This window comes from Hyperolius riggenbachi, chromosome 7 (assembly GCF_040937935.1).
Source record: "Hyperolius riggenbachi isolate aHypRig1 chromosome 7, aHypRig1.pri, whole genome shotgun sequence".
NCBI lineage: Eukaryota > Metazoa > Chordata > Amphibia > Anura > Hyperoliidae > Hyperolius > Hyperolius riggenbachi.
The window spans coordinates 311,970,533-311,998,094 of record NC_090652.1 but is presented as its reverse complement, the minus strand read 5'-3'; the positions used below and the strand labels follow the sequence as shown (position 1 = coordinate 311,998,094).

Here is a 27,562-nt window from a genome sequence, read left to right as displayed (position 1 = left end):
TTTGTATGATTCGTTATTAGTGGATGAGCAGAGGATGCCATTAGAACAATTGTGCACAGAGCAGAAAGTTTTTCTCTTTCCTTGCTCTTAGTTGTCAATCTCTCAGGACAGGGCCCCCTGTGGCTTCTGGGCCCCCCTGCAGCTGCATCCCTTGCAGGGTCTATTGTTACGCCCCTGGTACCAATCCCTGCCACGTGACAGAAATGCCGCAGTGTAAGAGGCTTTAGTCGTGACTGATTTGTTCACCCTGACGACGGGCATCAGTGTTCGGCTGTCATCGCGATCGGTGAGCGCCGCTTGCGGTATACTTTGGCCTTCTTATGGGCGTCCGTTAGTAGGGATGGTCGTAAAATCTCTGCCAATGCCAGTTTCCATTTTTCCTATTTTTTCCTGATTTTCGAGTATTATATTAGTAATTTTTTTGTATCAGAGAATGCAAAAAATGAAAAAAAAAAACTAAATTGGACAGACGGAAATCGGATAAACGGAAAATCAGTCTTGTGATTGGCCTAAAATTACCTGCGGTGATCCGATCTTTGTAGAAAAATTCTGCTTTCTCTGATTGGTCCAATTGTGAGTCCTGTCATTGGGTTAAAATGACCGAGTTGCGGTAAATCTTAATTCCAATTTCCGTTACCCGATTTCCGAATTCTGATTTCTAAAATCCGATCGGAAATATGTAAATGTAAATTCTGCGCAATGCGAATAAGCATCCCTATCCCTTAGTAATCGCCCCATGGGAAATGACCACGTAAACACGAATATCTCAGTGAAACGCGCGATAACGTCAATATTGCGTCAGTTGCTGACGCCGGTGGAAGTTAGTGTAAATCTAGGCTAAGTGTTGATAATGCAGATCTCTTTCGTCTGTGTGAAAAGGTTTACTTGAAGTGCCGGCCGACGCCCCCCGCGAAGCCGCCTGAGCCTCGGTGTTGCAGCAATTTAAATGAGTGGCGGTTGTTGTTGTTGTTGGCGTTGTGCGTCAGCTGACGAGAGAACGGTACAAAGTGGAGATGAATTCCTGTGAAATAACGAGCCTCTTCTTGGAAAGAGATCACACCGAAGAGAATATCAGTCACGAGAAAAGGGGATAAGACCGATGAGCCTGGCTGGGCACTGAGCGCCACCTGGTGGTCATACAGGGGCATGGCTGCTGGAAAAAAGGGCATACAGACGATGATGAGGAACCCATCTGTAGTTATTCGGTGACAAAACTGAGGCTGGATGAACACTTAACAGAAACGCTAGCAGTGCGGAAAACGCTGCGTTTTTGCAGCTAATGGAAGTCTATGGACTGCAGGAAAAAACACATATCAAAAATTGCATATTCGTTTTCAATGCGTACGTTTTCAGAAACGCTGGTTTTGTTGCATAATCCACGCATCAAAAACGCACATAATGAAAGTCAATAGAAACACAATGGAGTGCATTTTTCATGTATTTTTCTATGCGTTTTTCGTAAAAAAAATAAATTCTGATGTATTTCCGCTTCCTGTTGTCTTCCTAGTGGTTTGCATAAAACGCAAAATAAAAACGCATGAAAAACGCATACATGCGATAGGTATATGCGAACCGCAAACGCATTGACGCACGCAAAATGCTAAAAAAAAAAACGCATCTGCAGTAAAAAAAAACTAACGCAAACGCACCAAAAACGCATTCAAATTGCACTAAAAACGCACACAACATAAAATGAAACATGACATAAAACGCAGCCTTTCATGTTATCTTATGTGTGCTCCTACCCTGAATGTTTGAAAAGAGCCTGTGAGGTCCATTAACAAAACGGGGGAGGGGTTTTCTGCACAGTCCCTCAGCAACGCACAGGTGGGGGAGGGGCCTAAGGTGTGAAAAAAATCTCCTAGGAGAAAATTTAGGAGAATAGTTTATCAAATAGGGGTCACTGTTGCTTCATTAAAGGTGGCCATTAACGGAACAATCCCGTGGCCAATTGATTGTTTCCGATCGCTGCGGTAATCAATCGGAAATGGTCAGTCAGGCTCTTTAATAGATGATTTCCTGCTAACCAATTTAATGGGATCGATCTGTTTTTTTTTTTTTTTTGGGGGGGGGGGGGGAATTGATTACAGCAATCTGATCAGACTGCTTAGCGTAAATTCGACATTGTTAATGGGCATGATCGATCGTTTCTGATTCCCACCGCCAATCGATCGAGCCAGGAGGGGGATGCTTTTAGATGCTGGATTGTACAATCGAGATTGTATCATTAATGGGCACCTTAAAGGACCACTGTCGCGAAAATCTTCAAATGTAAAATACATGTAATCATATACAAATAAGAAGCATGTCTCTTCCTCAGTAAAATGAGCCATAAATGACTTTTCTCCTATGTTGCTGTCACTTACAGTAGGCAGTAGAAATCTGACAGAACTGACAGGTTTTGGGCTAGTCCAACTCTCCATAGGGGATTCTCAGCATGGCCTTTAGGGCTCGTTCACACTTGAGCGCGAATCACGCAATTCCTGCTCAGCGCAAAACCGCTAGCCCATGTAAGCCTATGGCAGTGTTCTCACTGCAGCATTTGCGGTTAGCATGACATGCAGCGTTTTGCCGGCAATTTGTGATTAGCATGCATAGCACCGCTAATCACGATCGCTCCCAAAACGCTGCAGTGTCCAGTGATTTTTCCGCGTTAATCGGTTTTAGGTCTGAAAGGGGCCCTACTCTTTATAAAGAAATTCCCTGAACAAGATTTATAACAAGATGCTGGCCAGCCTCCCTGCTTGCTGTACACTTTTCTGGCAGTTGGACGCAGCAACTGCTATTCACTAAGTGCTTTTGAAAATGAAAAAAAACCTGAGAAACCCCCATGAGGAGATAGGCTAGTCTAAAATATGTCGGTTCTGTCAGATTTCTACTGCTTACTGCAAGTGACAGCAATGTAAGTGAAAAGTAATTTATTGCTCATTTTACTCTGGAAGAAATGTACTTCTTGTATGTAAATGATTATTTACATTTTAGATTTTATGATTTTCGCGACAGTGGTTCTTTAAAGCGGTATTGTCACCATAAAAATCAAATTTCAACAGCAGCTGGCCTGAGTGTATTAAGTGATAAAGATGCTAATCCTGCATTCAAAACTTAAAAAAATGTTACTGCTGTTATGCTTTGGAGTTATCACATACTTAAAGAGGAACTCCAGTGAAAATAATTTAATCTAAAAAGGTGCTTAATTTTTACAATAATTATGTATACATGATTTAGTCAGAGTTTGCACATTGTAAAATCTTTCCTCTCCCAGATTCACATTCTGACATGTATTACATGATGACATTGTTACTGTGGGCAGGTTATGTAGCTGTTCTGGCTTTAACAGACAGCTATAAACAGCCATTTCCTGTGTGTGTCATTGTTACATTGTGGCAGTTTGCCCAGAGTACCGTACGGTACCAGAGCCTCTTGTGGGAGGGGTTTCAGCACAAAATCAGTCATACAGCGCCCCCTGATGGTCTGTTTGTGAAAATCATTATATTTTTCATGTAAAAGTGGGTATCAGCTACTGATTGGGATAAAGTTCAATTCTTGGTCGGAGTTTCTCTTTAAGGAGCACAGGCCCTTTAATAGTCAGTGCCAAACAGTTGCATGCTGGGGGGTCTTTTTATCTGTAATATATTCCTCCTCTTCCCTTTATTTCCCTGCCTAGCTGCCTAGCTGAAACATGGTCCCCTGCTCACTTGTGTTTACAAGCAAGGCTGACGTGACTCAGCGATTGCAGGAGAAAAGAAAAGAAAGTAAAGGGCAGAAATGACATCAGGAATTAGCCTAAACTGTGGGCAAAAGACATGGCCCCCCACCAGGAACAGAATTCTCTTCATTTACTATATAACATTCACTGAAATCAAAATGTGGACACTACAATACATGGGTTATGTAAGTAGATCAAGTATTTATCTACTTATATACAGTATGTGTTTTTTCCCTGACATAGATCCTACTGCTTTAAAGAGAGTCTGAAGCGAGAATAAATCTCGCTTCAGACCTCATAGATAGCAGGGGCATGTGTGCCCCTGCTAAACCGCCGTTATCCCGCGGCTTAACGGGGGTCCCTTCACCCCCAAATCCCCTCCGTAAAGCGGGGGAGCGCTTCCGTATTGGGGCAGGGCTAACCGCCTCAGCCCTGCCCCACGCGCGTCTGTCAGACGCGTATCTCCGCCTCTCCCCCGCCCCTCTCAGTCTTCCTTCACTGAGAGGGGCGGGGGAGAGGCGGCGATGCGCGTCTGATAGACGCGACTGGAGGCAGGGCTGCAGCCGTTAGCCCTGCCTCCAGGAAGGGAAGATTCACGACCAAGACTACGACCAAGTCTTGCGGGGGTGGGTTTGGGGGTGAAGGGACCCCCGTTTAGCCGCGGGATAGCGGCTGTTTAGCAGGGGCACACATGCCCCTGCTAAGTATGAGCTCTGAAGCGAGATTTATTCTCACTTCAGAGTCTCTTTAAGATGGTTAATGGCTGGCAGTAGAGATCAGGAACTATTGATCACCGTTGGAACCAGTGATCATTAGATAAGCTCAGCTGCATACTTGTTTCAGATGCGTAATTTAGGCAGGCACTACTGCAGCCAAATAGATTAGCAAGACAGCCAGGCAATTAGTATTGTTTAACCACTTAAGTCTATCTGGATGGATATATCCACTGTGCAGCTGCCACTGAGTGAGGCGCGCGCGCTCCCGCTGCCTGCCGTTACCTCCCCCCCCCCGATCAGTGAATGGGAATATAATTCCCATTCACCGATCTAAGTTCCCGGCAGAAAAAACGACGCTTTCTAATCAGAGAGCGCAGTATTTCTGCCAAAAAACAAAACAAAATTACAGCCTCAGCCTCCTTATATTTCCTAGTAGAGTGATCTTACGCTCCAGGACTTTGACTGTGGCCATCTTGTGGCCAAATAGTAAACTGCACCCACATACATTTTTTAAATAAATAATTACATTATATTACATCTAAAATTAGCTGTTTACCTCCCAAACTAAAAATTACCCAAATACATTTTTTCATAAAAAAATAAATACAAAAATTTACAATAAAAAAAAACTACATAAATAGTTACCTAAGGGTCTGAACTTTTCAAATATGCATGTCAATAGAGTATCTTATTACATTTTTTAAAATTATAAGCTTGTAAATAGTGATGGACGCTAATTGAAAAAATGCACCTTTATTTCTAAATAAAATATCATAGTTACATAGTTACATAGTTACATAGTTATTTTGGTTGAAAAAAGACATACGTCCATCGAGTTCAACCAGTACAAAGTACAACTCCAGCCCGTCCCCCACATACCCCTGTTGATCCAGAGGAAGGCGAAAAAACCCCCACCAGGCATGGTCCAATTAGCCCCAAATGGGAAAAATTCCTTCCTGACTCCAGATGGCAATCAGATAAAATCCCTGGATCAACATCATTAGGCATAACCTAGTAATTGTAGCCATGGATGTCTTTCAACGCAAGGAAAGCATCTAAGCCCCCTTTAAATGCAGGTATAGAGTTTGCCATAACGACTTCCTGTGGCAATGCATTCCACATCTTAACCACTCTTACTGTAAAGAACCCTTTCCTAAATAAATGGCTAAAACGTTTTTCCTCCATGCGCAGCTCATGTCCTCTAGTCCTTTGAGAAGGCCTAGGGACAAAAAGCTCATCCGCCAAGCTATTATATTGCCCTCTAATGTATTTATACATGTTAATTAGATCTCCTCTAAGGCGTCTTTTCTCTAGACTAAATAAACCCAGTTTATCTAACCTTTCTTGGTAAGCGAGACCTTCCATCCCACGTATCAATTTTGTAGCTCGTCTCTGCACCTGCTCTAAAACTGCAATATCTTTTTTGTAATGTGGTGCCCAGAACTGAATTCCATATTCCAGATGTGGCCTTACTAGAGAGTTAAACAGGGGCAATATTATGCTAGCATCTCGAGTTTTTATTTCCCTTTTAATGCATCCCAAAATTTTGTTCGCTTTAGCTGCAGCGGCTTGGCATTGAGTACGATTATTTAACTTGTTGTCGATGAGTACTCCTAAGTCCTTCTCCAAGTTTGATGTTCCCAACTGTATCCCATTTATTTTGTATGGTGCTAGACCATTGGTACAACCAAAATGCATGACTTTACATTTGTCAACATTGAATTTCATCTGCCATGTATGTGCCCATATAGCCATCCTATCCAGATCCTGTTGCAATATGACACTATCTTCCTGAGAGTTGATGATTCTGCACAATTTTGTATCATCTGCAAAAATAGCAACATTGCTCACTACTGCATCTACTAGGTCATTAATAAATAAATTGAAGAGCACTGGACCCAGTACAGACCCCTGTGGGACCCCACTGCTAACAGTCTCCCATTTTGAGTACGATCCATTGACCACAACTCTTTGTTTTCTGTCCATTAGCCAGTTCCCTATCCATGCACACAAACTCTTCCCCAGTCCTTGCATCCTCAACTTTTGCACCAGACTTCTCTGGGGAACAGTGTCGAAGGCCTTTGCAAAGTCCAAGTATATCACATCTACAGCATTCCCAATATCCATATTAGCATTCACTACCTCATAAAAGCTGAGCATGTTAGTCAAACAGGACCTGTCTTTAGTAAACCCATGTTGATGCTGAGAAATAAGATTATTTTCTACTATGAAGTCATGTATAGTATCTCTTATTAACCCCTCAAATAGTTTGCATACAACTGATGTTAAGCTTACAGGTCTATAATTTCCTGGATCAGATTTTTTGCCCTTCTTAAATAATGGGAAAACGTGGGCTGTACGCCAATCCACTGGGACTCTGCTAGTTGCAAGAGAGTCACAAAAGATAAGATAAAGGGGCTTAGCTATAACTGAACTTAATTCTCTTAGGACCCGAGGATGCATGCCATCCGGGCCAGGTGCCTTGTCTATTTTTAATTTATTTAGTCTTGCCTTTACTTCTTCCTGCGTTAAAGGGACTCCGAGCTCTGAAAAAAAAGGTAAGTTGTACTCACCAGGGGCTTTTTCCAGCCCAGTGCTGGTCGGGAGGTCCCACGCCGGAGTCCTGGCTCCTCTCCTTCTCCCCGCTCCGGAATGGCTGGCTCGGGCTGCTTCTTCCGCATATGACGCGGATTACGTCACACGCCGGCCGCCTCGCGTCATCACGGCGGCCGGCGTGAAAGTACTGCGCATGCGCGCTTTGTTCGCGCATGCGCAGTACTTTCACGCCGGCCGCCGTGATGACGCGAGGCGGCCGGCGTGTGACGTAATCCGCGTCATATGCGGAAGAAGCAGCCCGACACTCGGGAGAGTGTCGCCCGGGCTGCGGCCTGCCAGCCATTCCGGAGCGGGGAGAAGGAGAGGAGCCAGGACGCCGGCGTGGGACCTCCCGACCAGCACTGGGCTGGAAAAAGCCCCTGGTGAGTACAACTTACCTTTTTTTTCAGAGCTCGGAGTCCCTTTAAGTATTTAATATTACAGTTAGAAGATTGAGACTCTTCTGCCTCTGTAATTTGCAACAGTGCTGTTTCCTTTGTGAAGACAGAAGCAAAGAAAGCATTTAATAACTCTGCCTTACCTTGGTCATCCACCATTGAGTTCCCACCCTCATCCTTTAGGATTCCTATACAGTCAACCTTTCTTTTTTTAGAGTTGATGTACTTGTAAAACTTTTTTGGGTTAGATTTGATATCCCTAGCGATTTGATTTTCAGCTTCGATCTTTGCCAGCCTAATTTCTTTTTTACAATTTTTATTGCACTCCTTATAATTGCTTAGTGCAGCCTCAGTCCCCTCCTGTTTTAGGACCTTATAGGCATTCTTTTTCCTCTTCATTTTATCCCTAACCTTTCTATTCATCCATAGAGGCCTTTTTTTATTCCTAGACATTTTGTTTCCATATGGGATATACATACTACAATATTGATTGAGAATACGTTTAAAAGCTTGTCATTTCCCTTCAGTGTCGTCCCCTTGTAGTACATTATCCCAGTTCACCAAACTTAGTGCCTGCCTAATTTGATTGAACTTTGCTTTTCTAAAATTCATAGTTTTAGTGGTCCCGCTGCCCCGTGGCCTATCAGTCACCAGATCAAGCGTTATCATGTTGTGATCACTATTTCCCAAATGTTCTTGAACCTGCACATTTGATACATTATCTGGTCTATTAGAAATGATCAGATCCAGTAACGCATTCCCCCTAGTTGGTTCCGTTACCATTTGAGTCAAGTAATTGTCCTGTAGTGCTGCCAGAAATCTGCTGCTTTTACCAGAATGGGTAGCCTCAATACCCCAGTCAATGTCTGGAAAGTTGAAGTCGCCCATAATTATGACCTCGTTTTTACTTGCAGCTTTTTCAATCTGCTGTAGTAATCGCAGTTCTGCAGCTTCATTAATAAGAGGTGGTCTGTAGCATACCCCAATAAGCAATTGGCAACTTTTATTTCCACCATGAATATTTACCCAAACGGACTCCACATCTTCGCAATCTTCCTCCATCTCATCGTTGAGGACAGCTGTAAAAGAATTCTTAACAAAGAGACAAACCCCTCCACCTTTTTTCCCTGTTCTATCCCTCCTAAGCACATTGTATCCTTTTAAATTAGCTATCCAGTCATGGCTTTCATCCATCCATGTCTCGGTTATTCCCACAATGTCATAGCCTTTGTCATTCAGAATGAACTCTAGTTCGTCTATTTTATTTGCAAGGCTCCGAGCATTGGTTACCATGCACTTTATATTTTTACCAACACATTTACCAATTTTGTTTACACGAAATGGGCTACTTGAAGTTTTACCAACCTCCTTAATCTTTACACTGTCCCCACCCCCCTCTCCACCCCCCATAATGTTAGGCTCCCACTGTCTTTTTACCTTATCTTGTCTACATATTGAGACTTTATCCTCCCGCCTCCCCCCAGATCCTAGTTTAAAATCTCCTCCAACCGTTTAGCCATCTTCTCCCCCAATGCAGCTGCACCCTCCCCATTAAGGTGCAGCCCATCCCTGCTGTAGAACCTGTAGCCGACTGCAAAGTCTGCCCAGTTCTCCAGGAACCCAAACCCTTCCTTCCTACACCAATTTCTCAGCCACTTATTTAACTCCCTAAGCTCCCTCTGTCTCTCAGATGTAGCACGTGGCACTGGCAGTATTTCAGAAAACACCACCTTGGAGGTCCTTGCTTTAAGTTTATCTCCAAGTACCTGAAAATCATTTTTGAGGACCTTCCATCTCCCACTAACTTTGTCATTGGTGCCATAAATTGTGATAGGGAGGGACATAATTTAGATGGTGTGTAATAAGCGGGACAAATGGGCAAATAAAATACATGAGTTTAATTACGGTAGCATGTCGTAATTTTAAACTATAATGGCCAAAAACTGAGAAATAATGATTTTTTTTTCCATTTGTTTCTTAATCTTCCTGTTAAAATGGATTTAGAAAAAAATAATTCTTAGCAAAATGTACCACGCAAAGAAAGCCTAATGAGTGGCGGAAAAAATAAGATATAGATCAATTAATTGTGATAAGTAGCGTTAAAGTTATTGGTGAATGAATGGGAGGTGAACGTTGCTCGGATGCATACGATTTTCGACACTCTAGGCTGAAGTGGTTAAAGGATACCTTAGTCTTCCGGAAAATGTAAAAACGAGGGGAGCAGACATGAAGCCCACCGCTCACCCAGTTCTCCTCTCCCCCGTCAGTTATGATGCTTGTGTCCGGGAGCAATCTGCGCAGTCGCACTATGCAGTAGTGATGTAGCGCGCCGGCGCAGAGCGCTCCTGGCCGTAGGCATGCGATCAAAGGATGTGCGTCACCGAGCAGTGCCTGCACAGTCCTCGCTGTGGCTTCGGAGGGTCGGTACATCATAATGGAGGGGATGCAGGAGAGAGGTTGGGGGGGGGATCTGGAAAGCCCACTACACATGCCTGCTCCCCATTTTAAATTTTTCCTGAAGACTAAGGTATCCTTTTAGGCCTTGTTCACACTACACATGTTGCCATCCTGATTTCGTGCAGGAGGCAGACACGCACGAACATCAGAAATGCATAGACTGCACTGTCTGATGATCACACTACATATGTTGCATAGCAGTGCGATGCGCAAACCCATGCTGCATTTTTTTGCCACAACGCACGGCTGACCCATTGTCTTCAGTGAATGGGATCAGCCACGCAACGCATGGAAATGCAGATGGCGTGCGTTCGTACGCGTTGTGTTCTGAACGCACGGCCATCTGCGCGTCATGATGTGAATGAGGCCTAAAAGGAAACAAATATGGAATCCTTGCTTTAGGTTCAGTTTAAGCAAAAGTTTGATACAGTGCAAAAATACAATAATAACATTTTCATTTGTGTTTGCTGAAAAACCAAATGTGCAATTTTTTTAGCCTGGTCTCTGGAACATTCTCTGACTACAATCTAGCCCAGGCATGGGCAAACTTGGCCCTCCAGCTGTTAAGGAACTACAAGTCCCACAATGCATTGCAGGAGTCTGACAGCCACAGTCATGACTCATAAAGGAAAATGCATTGTAGGACTTGTAGTTCCGTAACAGCTGGAGGGCCGAGTTTGCCCATGCCTGATCTAGCCGCACATAATCAGGGGAATCAGTTTACTAAGAAGTAACCAAATCATTTTTGTATACATTTCTACAATTCCCCGTACCGGCCCATATGCAATTTACTTTTTCTCTGGAGTTTTCTCCTAGGTGATCATTTTAAACTTGTCAATAAAATGCTCTTTAAGCCACCAGCAAGCAAGAAAATACTCAAAACAATTTTCATAGTACTTTTTCATCAACTTTTCAGTACTTTTTTTCAGTTGAAAAGTGCTGTTGAAAGTTATTTTAAATAGAAGATGAAGCTGAAGCATTATCTCCTAGGAGAAAACTTGGGAGAAAAAAAAATGTATCGCATATGAGCCACTGGCCCATGGAGTTTTCTCCTAGGAGATAATATTTCTTCTTCTATTTAGACTCATTTTTCCACACTTTGCAACTGAAAAAGTAACAAAAAAGTAGGTTAAAAAGGTGCCATCAATATTATTATTATTTATTGTATTTATAAAGCGCCAACATATTACGCAGCGCTGGACAATAAATATATACAAGGATGACAGACATAACAAGGTTATACAACATAGAACAAAGTTATACAAGACAAACGGTACAAAATATTGTACATGATCATATGATTTGGGCTGGTTAAGTAGGTCCAGTAATAGAAGTACAGGGCAGTCATAGGAAAGGAGCACAGGATCATGTAGAATACACTAGGGAAGGGAGAGGGTACAAGATACATGATCATGTGATTTGGGCTGGTTAGGTAGGCCCAGGAATACAAGAACGAGGTAGTCATAGGAAAGGAGCACATGATCATGTAGAATACACTTGTCAGGCTTGTCTGGTCACCTGCTGTGAGTCAGACTGTATGCCCATATGACTGACATATAGCCCAGCCCTAACACCTGCGAACGCTCCTGCCTAATACAATCTACAATACCCTGCAGGTAGATGTAGCATACAGACTGGCAGACAGCAATCACCAAACACAGCAAGGCAATGTAATACAGTATACTGAATAGTCACTTGAGGCCTATAGGCTGAGGCAATCCAGATGAAGACAAGGTGACAGGAAATGGCTGAAGTAATCACTAGACAGATGTGAGGTCAATCAGGCCAGGGTCAATGCAGGCAGCGTTCATGCGAATCCTTTAACAAGCCGGTAACAGGTAATCCAATCTAGAAGCATGGTCAAAAGACAGGCACAAGTCCTCAGCAAGATAAGCACTTTGTGTGAGCGCAATGTCAGCAACAAGCCCAGCATAGGCTATCACGGGCACAGATTGGAGCGCTCACCAGGTTCAAATACAAGGCCTAACCAATCGGAGCTCGGTGTGTCAGCTGACCAGCTGACACGCAGGGAGATGCGTGGCTACTGTTTACGTAGGCGGAGTGCGCACTGAAACGCGTCCTCCGCCTACCGCCCTGCACGCCTGTGAGTCAGCGGAAGGGCTGTCGGCGGCGGCCTGCCGACTCCTCACAACACTAGGGAAGGGAGCACCCTGCCAGAGGCTTACAATCTAAAAAATACATTGTAAGGTACTTATCCGTTAGCCGGGCGCATCCGGCAGGTGGCGCTGTTTTTGCTAATTTCATTCATACTTACTTCATGTAGTAGTTTGTGAATGGAACCGCCGCAGGTGGCGCTAATTACATTTCTACGGAACGTAACAATACAGTGTTTGTTGTCAACTAATAGATTGTGTTTGAAGTGGCCGGAACTGTCACCTAATGGAATTAAAATGAAGGCGGCGGCAATGTAACAGATGAAGCCGCCGCCTTTGTCTGTTGTTCTTCTCCCCCTTTGCCCTCTCTCAACTATAGAACACTGCCAGCAGGGGGGGACAGTCGTTCGTCGCAAGCAAACAAGCAGGATTCCCTGCCGCGACCAACGACTCTGGGGGGACACGCATGTCCCCGCAGGCTGCCAGCATTGTATAGAAGCGAGAGGGCAAAGGGGGAGAAGAACAACAGACGAAGGCGGCGGCTTCATCTGTTACATTGCCGCCGCCTTCATTTTAATTCCATTAAGTGACAGTTCCGGCCACTTCAAACACAATCTATTAGTTGACAATAAACACTGTATTGTTGCGTTCCGTATAAATGTAATTAGCGCCACCTGCGGCGGTTCCATTCACACACTACTACGTGAAGTAAGTATGACTGAAATTAGAAACAACAGCGCCACCTGCCGGATCCGCCCGGCTAACGGATAAGTACCCAATCTAAAATAATCAATATTATTTTAAGCATTTTCTTGCTTTCTGGTGGTTTAAAAGGCATTTCATTGACAAGTTTTAAAATATCACCTTGCAGAAAACTCGGGAGAAAAACAGAATTGCATATGGGCTACTGTGTCTGAGATCATTACACACGAGTAAAAAAAAATCAATTTTTATTTCTTTTTCACACAATGCATACATTTCACAAAAATCTATGAGCTAAAACTCTCAATGCATCTATGGTACCATACAGGGGTCAGTTTACTGAATGCAATTTTGCCAGGATTCTCATAGAACAGGTGACACTCGAAAAATTTGAATATTGTGTAAAATTCATTAATTCAACTTAAAGAGACACTGAAGTGAAAAAAAAATTATGATATTATGATTTGTATGTGTAGTACAGATAAGAAATAAAACATTAAGATCAGATACATCAGTCTAATTGTTTCCAGCACAGGAAGAGTTAAGAAACTCCAGTTGTTATCTCTATGCAAAAAAGCCATTAAAGAGACACTGAAGCGAGTAAAAATCTCGCTTCTTGTCTCATATATAGCAGGGACATGTGTGCCCCTGCTAAACCGCCGCAATACCGCCGCACCACGGGGGTCCCTTACCACCCAAACCCACCCCCGCAAAACCAACGACCAAATTGGTCGTAGATTTTGCTGCTCCGAGAGGCAGGGCTAACGGCTGCAGCCCTGCCTCTCAGCGCGTCTATCAGACGCGCATCGCCGCCTCTCCCCCGCCCCTCTCAGTGAAGGAAGACTGAGAGGGGCGGGGGAGAGGCGGAGGTACGTGTCTGATAGACGCGCATAAGGCAGGGCTGCGGCGGTTAGCCCTGCCTCTATGCGGAAGAGATTCTGCTCTGGACTGGGGTGGGTTTGGGGGTGAAGGGACCCCCGTTGTGCGGCGGTATTGCGGCGGATTAGCAGGGGCACACATGCCCCTGCTATATATAAGAGAAGAAGCGAGTTTTATACTCGCTTCAGATTCTCTTTAAGCTCTGTGACTTTCTAAGTTGTGGAGAGGGCTGTCATCTGACTATTATTATCTCAAGTGTTATTGGACTATTTACTTTTCCTCTGGCAGAGGAGAGGTCATTACTTCACAGACTGCTCTGAAAGAATCATTTTGAATGCTGAGTGTTGTGTAATCTGCACATATTATAGAATGATGCAATGTTAGAAAAACACTATATACCTGAAAATAAAAGTATGAGAATATTTTCTTTGCTGCTAATCTTCTAGTAATTATTCATAGTACACAACCAATTCATTATAGCATATATTTTTTTCGCTTCAGTGTCTCTTTAAAAGGTGAAACTAATATATGAAATAGGAACCCTTTGCAGGTGTGTTGGATGAATTAGCTGATTAGAGTCTGACACTTTGAGCCTCGAATATTGAACATGATCACAATATTCTACAAAGTCAGACACATTGAGATTTTGATTTGGGGTTCTCTTAAGCTGTAAGCCACAATCATCAACATTACAGATAAAACTCAAAAAATTAGAATATCGTGCAAAAGTCCATTTATTTCAGTCATTCAACTCAACAGGTGAACCTTATATATGAAATAGACATGCAAAGCAAGATATCTCAAGCCTTTATTTGTTATAATTTTGATGATTATGGCTTACAGCTTGTGAGAACCTCAAAATCACAATCTCAGACCATTAGAATATTGTGAAAATGTTCAATATTCTCGGCTCAAAGTGTCAGACTGTAATCAGCTAATTCATCCAAAACACCTGCAAAGGGTTCCTGTTTCATAGATTAGTTCCACCTTTTAAAGTGGACCCAAATAAAAAATACAAGATTTCAGAAATAAAATCTATTTTCTAAATTATAATAATAAATAGCAGCCTTTTTCAGCTGCATGATGACATATATAAAATATTTTACATTTATTGGAGGAACCCCTCCCTTTCTTTCATATTGCCGGGACAGAATCCGGCAGACTGGTGGAGGAGATAAAAAAAAACAAAAAACACAGGCTGCTACTGATGATGTCACAGGGGAAGTGATCTCAGCTTGTGTGAGATTTCACATAGACGACGCCCCTGTAAGGGAGGGTAGCTGATGACAAACTCACCCATGATCTAAAACCTCCTACTAAGCTCAGAGGTAATGGCTGCCACCTGTATAACCCTAGTTATGAAAAGAGAAGGGTGAAAAGCATGCACTGAAATGCTCATAGGCTTGAAGGAGTGTTTATTTTTCTTTGTATGTGTCAGAGTGATGCAACTAAATATTTTGAATTAAATAAAATGTTTGGTTTGAGTCACTTTAAGTTGAATTACTGAAAAAAGTGACCTTTCGCACAATTTTATAATTTTTTCGAGTTTCACCTTTATGTCCGTGCTGGAGAAACAGGTTTATCCAGCGAATAAAAAGCAGAACTGTGACTTGTGATCTCTAAAATCTAAATTGTATGTCTTTTCATGGTCCCTGCAATCTACCTATCAAAAACAAAAAAAAACAAAAAACTAAATAAAACAACAACAACATGTTTTTAACTGCCTGCATAGAAAACGTATCGTAGAACCAGTTTTTTAAAAATAATTTTTTGTGCTGCAGGTCAAGGTATTTAAACAATTTTAGTTAAAAAAAACTAAACAACTTTAGTTAAAGAGAACCCGAGGTGTGTTTAAAGAATGTTATCTGCATACAGAGGCTGGATCTGCCTATACAGCCCAGCCTCTGTTGCTATCCCAAACCCCCCTAAGGTCCCCCTGCACTCTGCAATCCCTTATAAATCACAGCTGTGCTGTGAGGCTGTGTTTACATCTGTAGTGTCAGTCTCAGCTGCTCCCCCACCTCCTGCATAGCTCTGGTCCCTGCCCCCGTCCCTTCCCTCCAATCAGCAGGGAGGGAAGGGATGCAGGCGGGGACTGGAGTTCTGCAGGAGGCGGGGAGAGCAGCAGACTGACACTACAGAGATAAACACAGCCAGCTCTGACAAGCTGTTTGTCAGCAGCGTGGCTGTGATTTATGAGGGATTGCAGAGTGCAGGGAGACCTTAGGGGGGTTTGGGATAGCAACAGAGGCTGGGCTATATAGGCAGATCCAGCCTCTGGATGCAGATAATATTCTTCAAACCCACCTCGGGTTCTCTTTAAAACATTTTTTTCCATATTTTCCCTTAAAAAATAGGAACATTTTAGATTTAATATGATTAACTTGTACCAAAACAAAGCTCTGTTGGTCCTGAAAAAAAAAAAAATGTTTGGATAGACTAAAAATTTAACAAAAATATTTGAACTCAAGCAAAGGTATCAGGGAACTGTAAAAAATACCCTGGTAAGGAAAAGGATTTAGTATGCTTGTATATTGAGGTGGTTTTAGAAAAAAAAAAATCTACGTACAAGCAATATAAACTCAGAAATCTTTAAACCGTTTATACTAAAATTCGTCACTTATCTCCAGATTCAGGAATGGACACCATGACAAAATAGCCAATGCTGTAATTTTGGATTCCCCAGGATGGAAGTTATAGCTTGCATGGTGGTAAAAAACATCAAAAATGTCCACAGTGTGATCTTCAAAATTATTTCACCGTTCACCGGTGTTGACATCAGATAACTCACTGCTAGACAGAGGACGGAGTTAAGGCTCAGTTGTAGAATCATGGTTCTGGCTGCCTGGAGGTGACCCTTGATCTGCGGAGAGGAGCTGAACTGAGATGATGTTTGGTGGATCCTCCAGACGTGTCTCAGGAGTGACGTCACACTAAGGACAATGCAGACAAAGGACACCAGGAACGGGAGACAGCAGCCAAACATTATGTTAACGTAAAGATGACGGATGTTATGGACAATAATATAGGGCAAAGGAATGTTTGTCAAATTCTGAAGTAACTGTACCCGCATTGTGCACAATAAAGGAAGATTTATAAAAAACATTCCCACCAGCAACACCACTAGAATCTGAGAAACAGAAGAGGACAAGGTCTTCTTCAGCTGAAGGAAGAAATGATGGGAATATTTGACCAGCTTCAAGCAGTAGTAGATGGACAGCCAAGCACTCTGCCAGAAGTTGCCATACATTAGTGAGAAACTACAAATGGCCGTAACAACTAGCGTGTTTCCGGCATGAGGCGAGGAGATTCCAAAAGTATTAAAAAAGCTATTTACTGAGTTGAAGCACTGCAGAAAAACATTGAGGAGAGCCATGGAGAGGAAGATCTTATCACAGACATTTAAATTCCGGTTATTTCTCCATTCTCTGAAATAGACGGCAACTATTGAGGCGTTCAGTCCCACGCCTGGCAGCCAGGCTATAACAGTCACCACAAATAGGTAGATGAATAGAGCCATCGATGTGCCCATGTAAGTTGTTGAATCTCTGCTGATCAGTGGGTGGACGGCACACAACAATGTCTACAGGAGAATATCCCGGTTACTGTAGGAAAGGGTTATTGGAAGGCTGAAAGCGAGAGATGCAAATCCCAACAATATTGGATTTCCCAGCTATAAATCCACCAATCATAAAACGAGATAGAGAGTTAAAATTTGACTTTATGACGAGCAGTAAAAAAAAATTGTAGCTTTCCAATATGTCAGTGATTGCTGCTTTTTGGCCTTGGTGCAGTGTTTGCAAATGGATGGTTTAAAGTTCTTAAAGCATACCTGGAGCCAATATAAAAAAATATAAATAAAAAAAAGATACTTCCCTAAGGAGGAGGAAGGCTCTGTTCCTATAGAGCAGAGCTCCCCAACCCTGTCCTCAAGGCCCACCAACGGTACATGTTTTGCAGAAAACCACAAACATGCACAGGTGAGATAAGTAGTGTTGCAACAGAGCTCATTAACTACCTCTGTGGATTTCCACAAAACTGTTGGTGGGCCTTGAGGACAGGGTTGGGGACTCCCGTTACTCTCGTGGTTCCCTCGTTCCAATGCTGTCTCCCCCATTCAAATCTCCCGCTGAGGGAGGCTTCAAAAGTCTTCGGGAGCTCAAGTGCTTCTGAAGACGGGCGGCTCTATACTGCGCATGTACGAGCGCTCAGGCTCCCGAAGACTTCCGAACCCTCCTACTGTGGAAGAAAGCTGTCTCTGACCTATCGGTTAGAGACTGTGTCACGGTCAGTTACCTGTACAGACGAAGCGGTCGGTACGTACGGAAGCTGGCAGTCATCCTGGAGGGTCCCGCCAGGGCGGCCTGTCGGTGCTCTCCGGCGGGACCCGTTGGCACCGGAAGGCATTGGCGTAAGTGTTGTGTTGCTCGCGTGCGCAGGGATGGCTTGTTATGCATGTTTGTTCTGGCAATGCGTCTGCGCATGTGCACGTGCGTGTGCGCATGCGTGCGTGTGCGTTTGTGCATGCGTGCATTCGCGCGATGTGCGTTGCGCGTTGCCCGCCAAAATGCCCTATTTAAGTCTGGAGAGTGCAACACCTCAGTGCTGTAGTATTGCAGCTGGTGTTGTGTTCCCGTGCCGTGACTTAGTGTCTGCCTGTTTGCCTGATTCCTGGATCCTGACCTCGGCTTGCCTGATTACCCGCTCTGTTACCGAACCTGGCTTGTACGACTACCCACTCTGTTGATGACCTCTGCCTGCCTGACTACCCGCTCCGTTGCCGAACCCTGCCTTATGACTACCTGCTCTGGTGCCGACTTCTGCTTGTTCTAGGATCTGCCTTGCTGTTTACTACACTGGTTTCTGAGTCCTTGCACTACCAGACTCAGCCAGTGAGGAGTGCCATGGTTCCTGCCTGCTTACCTGATCTCCGGTTCCAGCGAGCACTCCTGCCTCTTGTATACCTTGGTCCTCCTGTTACCACTCCAGGGATACCGGGTGTCGAGCTGCAAAGGTCGCTACACTCAGCACAACGGTCTCCGTCACAAGAGATAGACTGCTAACAGGGGAGACAGCGCTGGAATGAGAGGACCAGGAGGGAAACAGGAAGGCTCTATAGAACCCAGAGCCTTCCCCCTTCATGGGTATGTTTTTTTATTTTAAATTGGTTTCAGGTTCACTTTAAATACATTTTACCCACCAACTAAAGGCAAAATCAACAGCTCCAGCATATAGATATTGTAATCTTGTACAATTATAAAACAAATTCTGTTTCTTTTGTGGGTCTGTCTTCAGGGATGAGTACATTTCTCCTAATTAGACATTTGTAAAACAATTTGCAAACAATTTGCCTTGCGGCGCATTTTGCATTGCAGTGTATGACCCAGACTTTTAAGGTTAATTGCAAAGTCCCAATGCATGCTATTCATCACCAAATTCAGTCCCCAATATGTCAGGGCTTTTATTGGGAACATGTAAAAAAAAACCATGAAAATCGATTTTTAAATTTAGGCAAGAAAACATATTTTTAAACAGGCATCATTTCATTCAAATGGTTTTTGGCTTATTACAAAAACTCAAAAAAACGCATGTAAGGGTGGCAATGTGTCAAATTATTTTTCTTTTTCTAATTTTTGAGAAAGTACATTTTAAAGTCTTGTAAGGAAGAAGTGCTTTATATATGTTACGGCCAAAACCAGAATTTGGCCAATTCTAGAATTGGCCGGCCGTTTCTAGAACTGGCCGATTTGACGTCGGCCAAAGTCCAAAATGCTGGGAAATTCTGACATTGGCCCGCCAGTTCTAGAAATGGCCAAAGTCAGTCGGCCAAAGTCCAAAATGTACAAGTCCCGAGTCATTTCCGACAGCACAAAAGGCACTCAGAACCTCGTCTCTGCTCTGAAAGATACAAAATAGCATAAGAACCTTAAGACTCAAACACACTCTAAGCGCTTTTCTGAGCGCTTGATTAGCGCTTTCTGAACAATTTTTCAAAATATCTCCCATGCACTTTCACTTAAATTGCGGTAAAAATCGCCACTATTGCGTACTTTTTTACGTGTATGTGGCGATTTTTTTACCGCAATTTTAATGAAAGTGAATGGGAACGATTTTTAAAAAGTGCTCACAATGCGCTAATCAATCGCAAGCGCTCAGAAAAGAGCTTATAGTGTGTCTGAGCCCTTAAAGAAAAACGTCCTTTATTACAAAATGTATTTGTTACAGCGGATAATCTGCAGTGTGTCTACATCCTGCTTTCATGGAAGCAGACATATTATCCTGTTTACCAATTACATTCCTGAGCCGACCCAGCTGAGACATCAAATTTCAATGGTGATTAGTCACAGATGAAGAGGAATTAGACAGACTAAATTCATACAGGTGCATTTCTCTGTTTTTCGTTTGTCCTGTGCAAGAGTTCAGGTCCACTTATGAGGGGACAGGGAGAGGTGAACTGCGCAGCCAAAGTGGGAAGGCAGACAGAAGAAAGCAGACAGGAGGCAGAGATGCAGCGTCAGGAAAACATGTGGTGGAGAGTGGGGAGCTGGGGAACAGCCTGGGAAGTTGGAATCAATGGAGCTGAATAGCAGGGGAGACGGAGGCGGGGAACTCATCAAGACATCGCAGGGCTCAGCCCGGGAAGACGGAAGCCTGGGAGTCAAATAGCAGGGGAGGGGAGAATGAGCCGAACAGCCAGAGAGACAGCGGGGAGCCGGACAGCAATGGAGACAGCAAGCAGACGTGAAAGAAGGGTGAGGCGAGCTGACAGGAGGCAGCAGGGACTCAGAACTTCGGGACTTGGCCGGCCACATCTAGCCAGAATGCGTTCTGGCCGGCCAAAGTCCACAAAAAGCCTCCATTTCGCAAACTGGCCGCTTCAGCCGGCCATTTCTAGCTTTGACCGGCCAGAACCCGAAGTGGCCAGACTTCGGGTTCTGGCCGTAACATATATATCATTTAGCTTCCCTGTCCTTTAATCTATAAAAGTTTTTCCCAATTGGTGAAACTTTTAAAAATATAAATTGACAGCTTACACTCTCTTTATCTATTGAAAAGAACAGAAAACATAGTGCACCCCCCCTGTCTTAAGCATGGTTAACCTTCTGCACCCATTCAGGCTCATACTTGTCATAGACCGCACGGGCCGGTCCTTGATCGGGTCAATCGCTCAGAGTCAGAAACTCGGTCTTGCTGTCACTTTGCACATAGATGCCCATATGTGGCTTCGCAATCTATGACCCGACTAGTCGAGAGGAGCGTCCTGACTCCAAAGGATTCACCACACACGTACAATTCAAAAGCTTGCCACCACCTGTGAGTCAGCACAGGACTGTAAATATATTAGCACACTGCGAACACTGTAAGTTAACCCTTAGCTGTATGCAGGGATCGGCGCCAGATCTGTCTATCTGTGCCCTATTCAAGCATATGGGTTGTAAATACAAGATACTGTAGAACACAAGGTAACGGTTTCGAGTAAGTACGATTGTGTATGTTGAGGAACAGGTCATAACCGTAAAACGATTTTTAAACGTTTTAATAACAAAAATGCATTACACACATTTACATACACTAATTAACATATACACACAAAGCTTAAAATAAAAGGGAATAATTGTGAAAGGTTTACTTAGCCAAAATGCAGTCTGTGTGGGGATATTTCCTTCTGGGAAAAGAAATGCAAGTCCTTAGTTTCAGAATCATAGGCCTTTAGGTATATTTTGTAATCCAAGCAGATGTTACAGTTCCAAAATGGTCCTCTGGTTAGCAGCAGCAGCAGGCTCTCGTGAAGATGGGATTTGGGGGTCTAAAGTCCGCCTGCTGGCAATGTGCTTTTGATGAAGCTGGTTTGGGGGTGTGGCAATGCCTGCCCCCTCTGAATTACCCACCAATGACCGTCCACCTCCTCCTAGGAGAATTTTGAGCTTAAAATGTAAACCACTGTAACTCATAAACTATACATGTCATATTTAGATGGATAGCAGATTCATACTTGTCAGAAAATACTGATTAATATGACATATTGCATGAGTGCGTTAGGCTTTCCTGTCTCCCTGAGAAGGGTTGTACACCAATAACCAGACAGGTTATGGTTATGAATTTTAAATCAGCACAATGGGCAGATTTTAATGAATAAGACTATATTAATTCCATAGCTGTGCTATACATAGTTTTCATTTAACAGACCAAAATCATAAACCACATGCATTTAAATCTATTCCTAATCGGAGCCACCTAGGCTGGCCTCCCACTGGGGAAGTTTGCCTTATGGCCCATACTCACGAGGGACTTTTGTCGCCTCAACACGCGGCGCGCGCGTGTTGCGGCGACAGGTCGCCCGTGAGTATGGGCCGTTGCACGCGCGCGCACCCCGAACTGTCGCCCGTCGTTCTTGTCGCCATGCGATTGAAAGTTTCAATCGCATGGCAACAGTCGCCGCCGCACCTCCGCCGCAACTGTCGCTAGTCCGCGTGAGTACGCGGACTAGCGACAGCAACCTCCATAGAGGTAAATGGAGCTTCCGGCGGGGGGAGGAGGAACGTCGGCGACAGCTTCCGTCTCGCCGCTGGTCCCTCTTCCGCGTGTGTACGCGGAGGGACCTGGAGGGAAGCTGTCGCCGGCCTGTCGCTAGCACGCTCACGTGTGCTGGCGACAGGCCACTTCTGCAGCCCGTGAGTACGGGCCATTAGTTTTTCCTGTGATGAAAGGAACTTTTGTTGCCCAATTAGCAGCTGAGTGTGACCAGCTAGAACAACCTTTGACATATTACACCAGGATTCTGGCCAGGGTGTTACACCTCTGTGTCACTGGCCAGCAAGGAATTCTTTTGAACAATTAATTAAAATAACCCTGCCTTCACTGGTCAACAAAGAAAAACATACTTCCTGAAAGATAAAATGTCATTTTGCTCTGCTTTATGGAACGATACAGAATCGCTAATCGTCTCGACTTCTGTATCATTCATGACAATACTCACCAAGGAATCTGTAGCCCATCAGTGTGGGGCTCTGGTCCCTGAGCGATACCAGTCCACATAGTCCATAAGATTGGGAGGTACCATATAGAGCAGAGATAACAAACCTTCCCCCCTGTGCAAAGCACCTTCCTCAAAGCAATGAAGAGTCTGCTGGGCTGGCATGGGGCTCTGCCCTCTGAGAAATACCAATCCACATGGTTCATGATATCGGGGATACACATTTTCAAGGTTACGGTCAAGGGGCTCATCCCCACCTCAGGTGCCCTACACCATGATTGAAGAGCAATCCTGACAAATTGCTGCAAACGCCCCTCACCCGGCACGCTATGGTGGGAGTTTATCAGCATTTACAGTAAAGGTACCCATACATCTAACAACTTGTTGGCCGATCTGATTCGATAATTATTATCGGATGAAAATCTGTGCCGCTAAGTGCATGCCCAATTAATGATGCAACCAATTTCGGGCTGAGCATGTTGGTCGGACACGCTGCAAGATGACAGACCGTCGGTCGGGTGCACAGTGGTAACAGCGAGTAATATCAGGACGAGTGACGAACTCGATGAAACCCCCGATGGTGTCCCCCCTAATGTGAGATGTGACTCCCCCCTGGTGCCCAGTGCACTATTCATTACCTGTCCGTGTCCACTACTGGCTCCGGGAGCCATCCTCTGTACATACACATCCTCTCCATCCTCTGTACATACACACACCCCATGTGGTTGCCGAAGTACACATGGGTGTGTCTGTGATGTCACACATGGGCCCACGTTATTTGGACGTGGACCGGTTCTGAGTGAGCGGTGTTTCCGAGTGTTTCTCTGACTGGTAATGAATATTGCCCTGGGCACCGGGCGGGGGCTCATTGAACATTAGGGTGGAAGGCGTCGGGCTGTGGAGGTGGCGTATGCGGCGTCACAAGGGCGGGTCCAGATCCGGATTTCAGCAAGAAATTGATCAGGAATCGGCCTGTGGTGTATGGCCAGCCAACACGTCTCTCTTGGATCAGATTTGATCAGAGAGAGATCCGTCTCTTGGTTGATTTGCCCGTACATCATCTGATGTATGAGAGGAACTCCAGTGAAAATAATGTCATAAAAAAAAGTGCTTCATTTTTTATAATAATTATGTATAAAAAATTTAGTCAGTGTTTTCCCATTGTAAAAGCTTTCCTCTGTCTGAATTACATTCTGACATTTATCACATGGAGACATTTTTAATGCTGGCAGGTGATGTCACTGGAAGGAGATGTTGCTTGCTTTTAAACAGCTGTTATTTCCCACAATGCAACAAGGCTCCCACAGTGTGATGTCAGCACCATGGTCCTGACATCACACTGTGGGAGGGGTTTCACCACAATATCAGCCATACAGAGCCCCCCGATGATCCGTTTGAGAAAAGGAATAGATTTCTCATGGAAAAGGGGGTATCAGCTACTGATTGGGATGAAGTTCAAGTCTTGGTTATGGTTTCTCTTTAAGCCCTTCTGCAACTAAAGCTGATAAACTCTCAGCACAGGAAGTGTGTCAGCATAGGGAGGTGGTGAGTGTCGTTGGGCCTTCTCCAATCAAAGCCTGGAGGATATCTGCATGGGATCATTAATCAGAGATGAGTATTTCACATTCATTAAGATTAATCAGAATGTTTTTGTGCCCCCCAATCTTATGGACCACGTGGGTTGGGTTTCCTCAGGGGGCAAAGGTCCTAAGCTGGCAGGGCCCTATATTCCCTGGGAATACCACCTGCATGGAGGACACAGGGTCAACAGCGCTTCGCAGCGTGGACTCTACGCTCTCAGTTGCTGCATTTGTTGAAGCAAACCTGAAGCAAAAACAACTTATGATAATGAATTGTGTGTGTAGTACGGATAATGAATAGACCATCAGTAGCAAAAAAAAAGTCTCATATTTTTATTTTCAGTTATATTGTGTTTTTTCTTTTCCTTTATAACATTACATCATTCTGTCATAGTTGCAGTTTTAAAACCACACTCTGAGTCATATCCTATTGCTAAACTTGCCAGCGCAAAGCGAGGGGGAGCATTGCCTAATCCTAATCAGTTTAACACCCCCCGAGGCGGAAAAGAACTCACTTGTGTGATACTACAATCGCCAGCGAGTGCTTTACACGCTATCCTATCGCCCTCTACATTCCTCCGAGAAGTGATGCCTTCCACAGACATGAGCGTTACCTGAGACCTGCAGAGACCAGATCTAAAGCAGCTAACACATGCCATCGCCGCTGCATCTGGGGTTCTTCTTTAGTAAGGAACCCTCCAGAGCCCCCCATCAGGTCACCACAGTTAAACAAAGCTTCCCATGTAGCTGCCCTGTCACCCCTGGCAATTTACCGTACATACCCCCGCTGAAAACCCGCCGCCTCTTGCCACAAGTCCTGTTGTGTAATTACAGAGCACGTGTCACTGTAATTACTGTGAATCGGAGCCCCGGCAAAGCATCTTTAAAGCTCCTGCCGGGGCTCCCTATTGGTCCACTGTCTGAGCCAATGAAAATAGTCCAGACAAACAGTGGGCCAACAGGGAGCCCCTGCAGGAGCTTCAAAGATGCTTTGACAGGGAGAGAGTGAAAGTACAATGACACATACACACTGTAATTCAGGGCGGGGCCGAGGCAGAGGCGAGAGAGGCTCCAGCCTCAGGGCGCAGTGTAGGAGGGGGCGCACAACTCACTCAGCTATCATTCCCCTGTTGTGTATGAAGCAGAGAGAAATAAGAAAAGGGGATACATGGCAGTAACTGCAAGCCAGATAACTAGACATGAAGGTGTTGGGGGCCCTGGGGCACCTCTTAGTCTAATAGCAATCAGTGTGTGACGGCCGGGGTGGGAGGGATGGAGGGGCCTCTTAGTCTAATAGCAATCAGTGTGTGACGGCTGGGGTGGGAGGGATGGGGAGGAGCCTCTTAGTCTAATAGCAATCAGTGTGTGACGGCTGGGGTGGGAGGGATGGGGAGGAGCCTCTTAGTCTAATAGCAATCAGTGTATGATGGCTGGGGTGGGAGGGATGGAGGGGGGGGAGGGATGGGGGGCGCACTTTGGGGTCTCAGCCTTGGGTGCTGGAGGACCTTGTCCTGGCTTTACTGTAATTACAGCGTTGGGAAGCTTGTGGAGAGAAGCGGCGGATGATTCGTGGCGGTATGTAAGTTGCTAATGGGTGACGGCGCAGCTACGTGGGGGGCTTAGTTTATCTGTGACTACCTGAAGGGGAGCTCTGGGGGTCTCCCTATTAAAGGAGGCCCCCAGAAAGATGCAGCGGTGGAAGTTGGCGGCGGATTTTAAACAGGTCACGTGCATGTGTGGGGAGTGTAGGACAGCACCACAGGGTAAAGCCTCACTACCCATTGCCTGGTAAAAGGGATCATCTTTCAGGCTGAGTAATGCTCGCTAACTATCGTCTATCACGTGAAGGAAGCCGGCAATAGGATTTGCCAGTAATCCTCGCACGATGGGAAGGTGATAAGAAGCTCACATCTGCAAGCTACATATCACCTGGAATAGGATATGGCCCTCTGTCTTAAGCTATAAAACAAAGCAGAAATAATGAGCCCTTGAACTTCCCTGCAGTAAAACCTTATCTCAAGCTGTCTCTCGCTGTTCCTTGGCTGTGTAAAGGACAACTGAAGCGAGAGGGATATGGAGGCCGCCATAGTGGAGGGGGGTGTGGCCACAAAGATGGAGATGATCGCAGGCTGCAGCGGAGAGGTCTGGAGGATCGGGGACATCTCCGGAGCATCCAGGGGGCTTCCCTCTTCAGTGGGATGTATCTTTTTTTTTTTTTTTAAATAGTTTCAGGTGTGCTTTAAAGGACAAAGTGAGAGGGATATGGAGGCTGGAGGGGATGGGAGGGTTCCGACACAGACCTAAAGCCCGTTTTTAAACAGGCTTCGGTCTACTAGTGAATGTATAAAATAGGAGCCCTTTGCAGGTGTTTTGGCTGAATTAGCTGATTAGAGACTGACACTTTGAGCCGAGAATATTGAACCTTTTCACAATATTGTAATGGTCTGAGATTCAGATGTTGGGGTTCTCATAAGCTGTTAGCCATAATCCTCAAAATTATAACAAACATAGGCCTGACATATCTCGCTTTGCATCTAATGAGTCTATTCCATGTATTGGTTTCACCTCTTAAAAGACCTCTGAAGTGAGGTATATGGAGGCTGCCATATTTATTTCCTGTTAAACAATACCAGTTGCCTGGCAGCCCTGCTGATCTGTTTGGCTGCAGTAGTGTCTGAATAAAACCAGGAACAAGCATGCAGCTAATCTTGTCAGAAACACCTGATATGCTGCATGCTTGTTCAGGGGCTATGGCTAAAAGAATTAGAGGCAGAGGATCAGCAGAACAGACAGAAATCTGGTAGTTCTTAAAAGGAAATAAATATGGCAGCCTCCATATCCCTCTCGCTTCAGTCGTCCTGTAAGTGCATTTCACCTGTATTTCCATGCTGAAGAAATAGGTTTATCCAGCGATTAAAACGCAGAACCACGACTTGTGTTCTCTAAGTTCTATATTATATGTCTTTTTTTATGGTCCCTGCAATCTACCTATCAAAAAATAAATACATAAATAAAAAGAAGTTTTCAACTGCCTGCATAGAAATCATATAGAAGAATCACTTTTTTGGAAATCATTTTTTTTTGCTGCAGTTCAAGGTATTTAAACAATTTTAGTAAAAAAAACAAACTTAGAAAATATACATTTTCATTTTTTGTATACTTTCCTTTAAAAGCACAGGAACATTCTAGCTTTAATATGATTAACTGGCACCAAAATAAAGCTTGAACCTGTTGGTCCTGAAAGGAAAAAAAAATGTTGGATAGACTAAAAAATTACCAAAATATTTAAACTAAAGCAAAGGTATCACAAAACTATAAAACAATAGCCTGGTAAGGAAAGAGGTTCAGTATGTTGGTATTGAGGTGTTTTTAAGAAAAAAAAAATCTATGTGCAAGCAATGTAAACTCAGAAATCTTTAAACCGTTAATACTGGAATTCGC

The 27,562-nt window shown here is 44.3% G+C and overlaps 1 protein-coding gene across 1 annotated transcript; it reads right to left on the bottom strand.

The window, feature by feature from the left end:
- Nucleotides 1-881: 881 nt before the first annotated feature.
- On the bottom strand, nt 882-17,087 carry LOC137526216 (taste receptor type 2 member 40-like). Its single transcript, XM_068247432.1, has 2 exons — nt 16,328-17,087; nt 882-1,153 (listed from the first exon to the last, which is right to left on the bottom strand). Exons 1-2 carry the CDS (start codon nt 17,085-17,087, stop codon nt 882-884), a joined length of 1,032 nt encoding a protein of 343 aa, XP_068103533.1.
- Between the last annotated feature and the right edge of the window lie 10,475 nt (nt 17,088-27,562).

Coding starts and splice junctions, on each gene's coding strand:
- LOC137526216 (XM_068247432.1), bottom strand. CDS start 17,087: ATGGCTCTATTCATCTACCTATTTGTGGTGACTGTTATAGCCTGGCTG. Junction 1,154..16,327: donor GATGTCAACACCGGTGAACG/GTGAAATAATTT, acceptor CCTTTTTTCCAG/CAGCCATGCCCCTGTATGAC.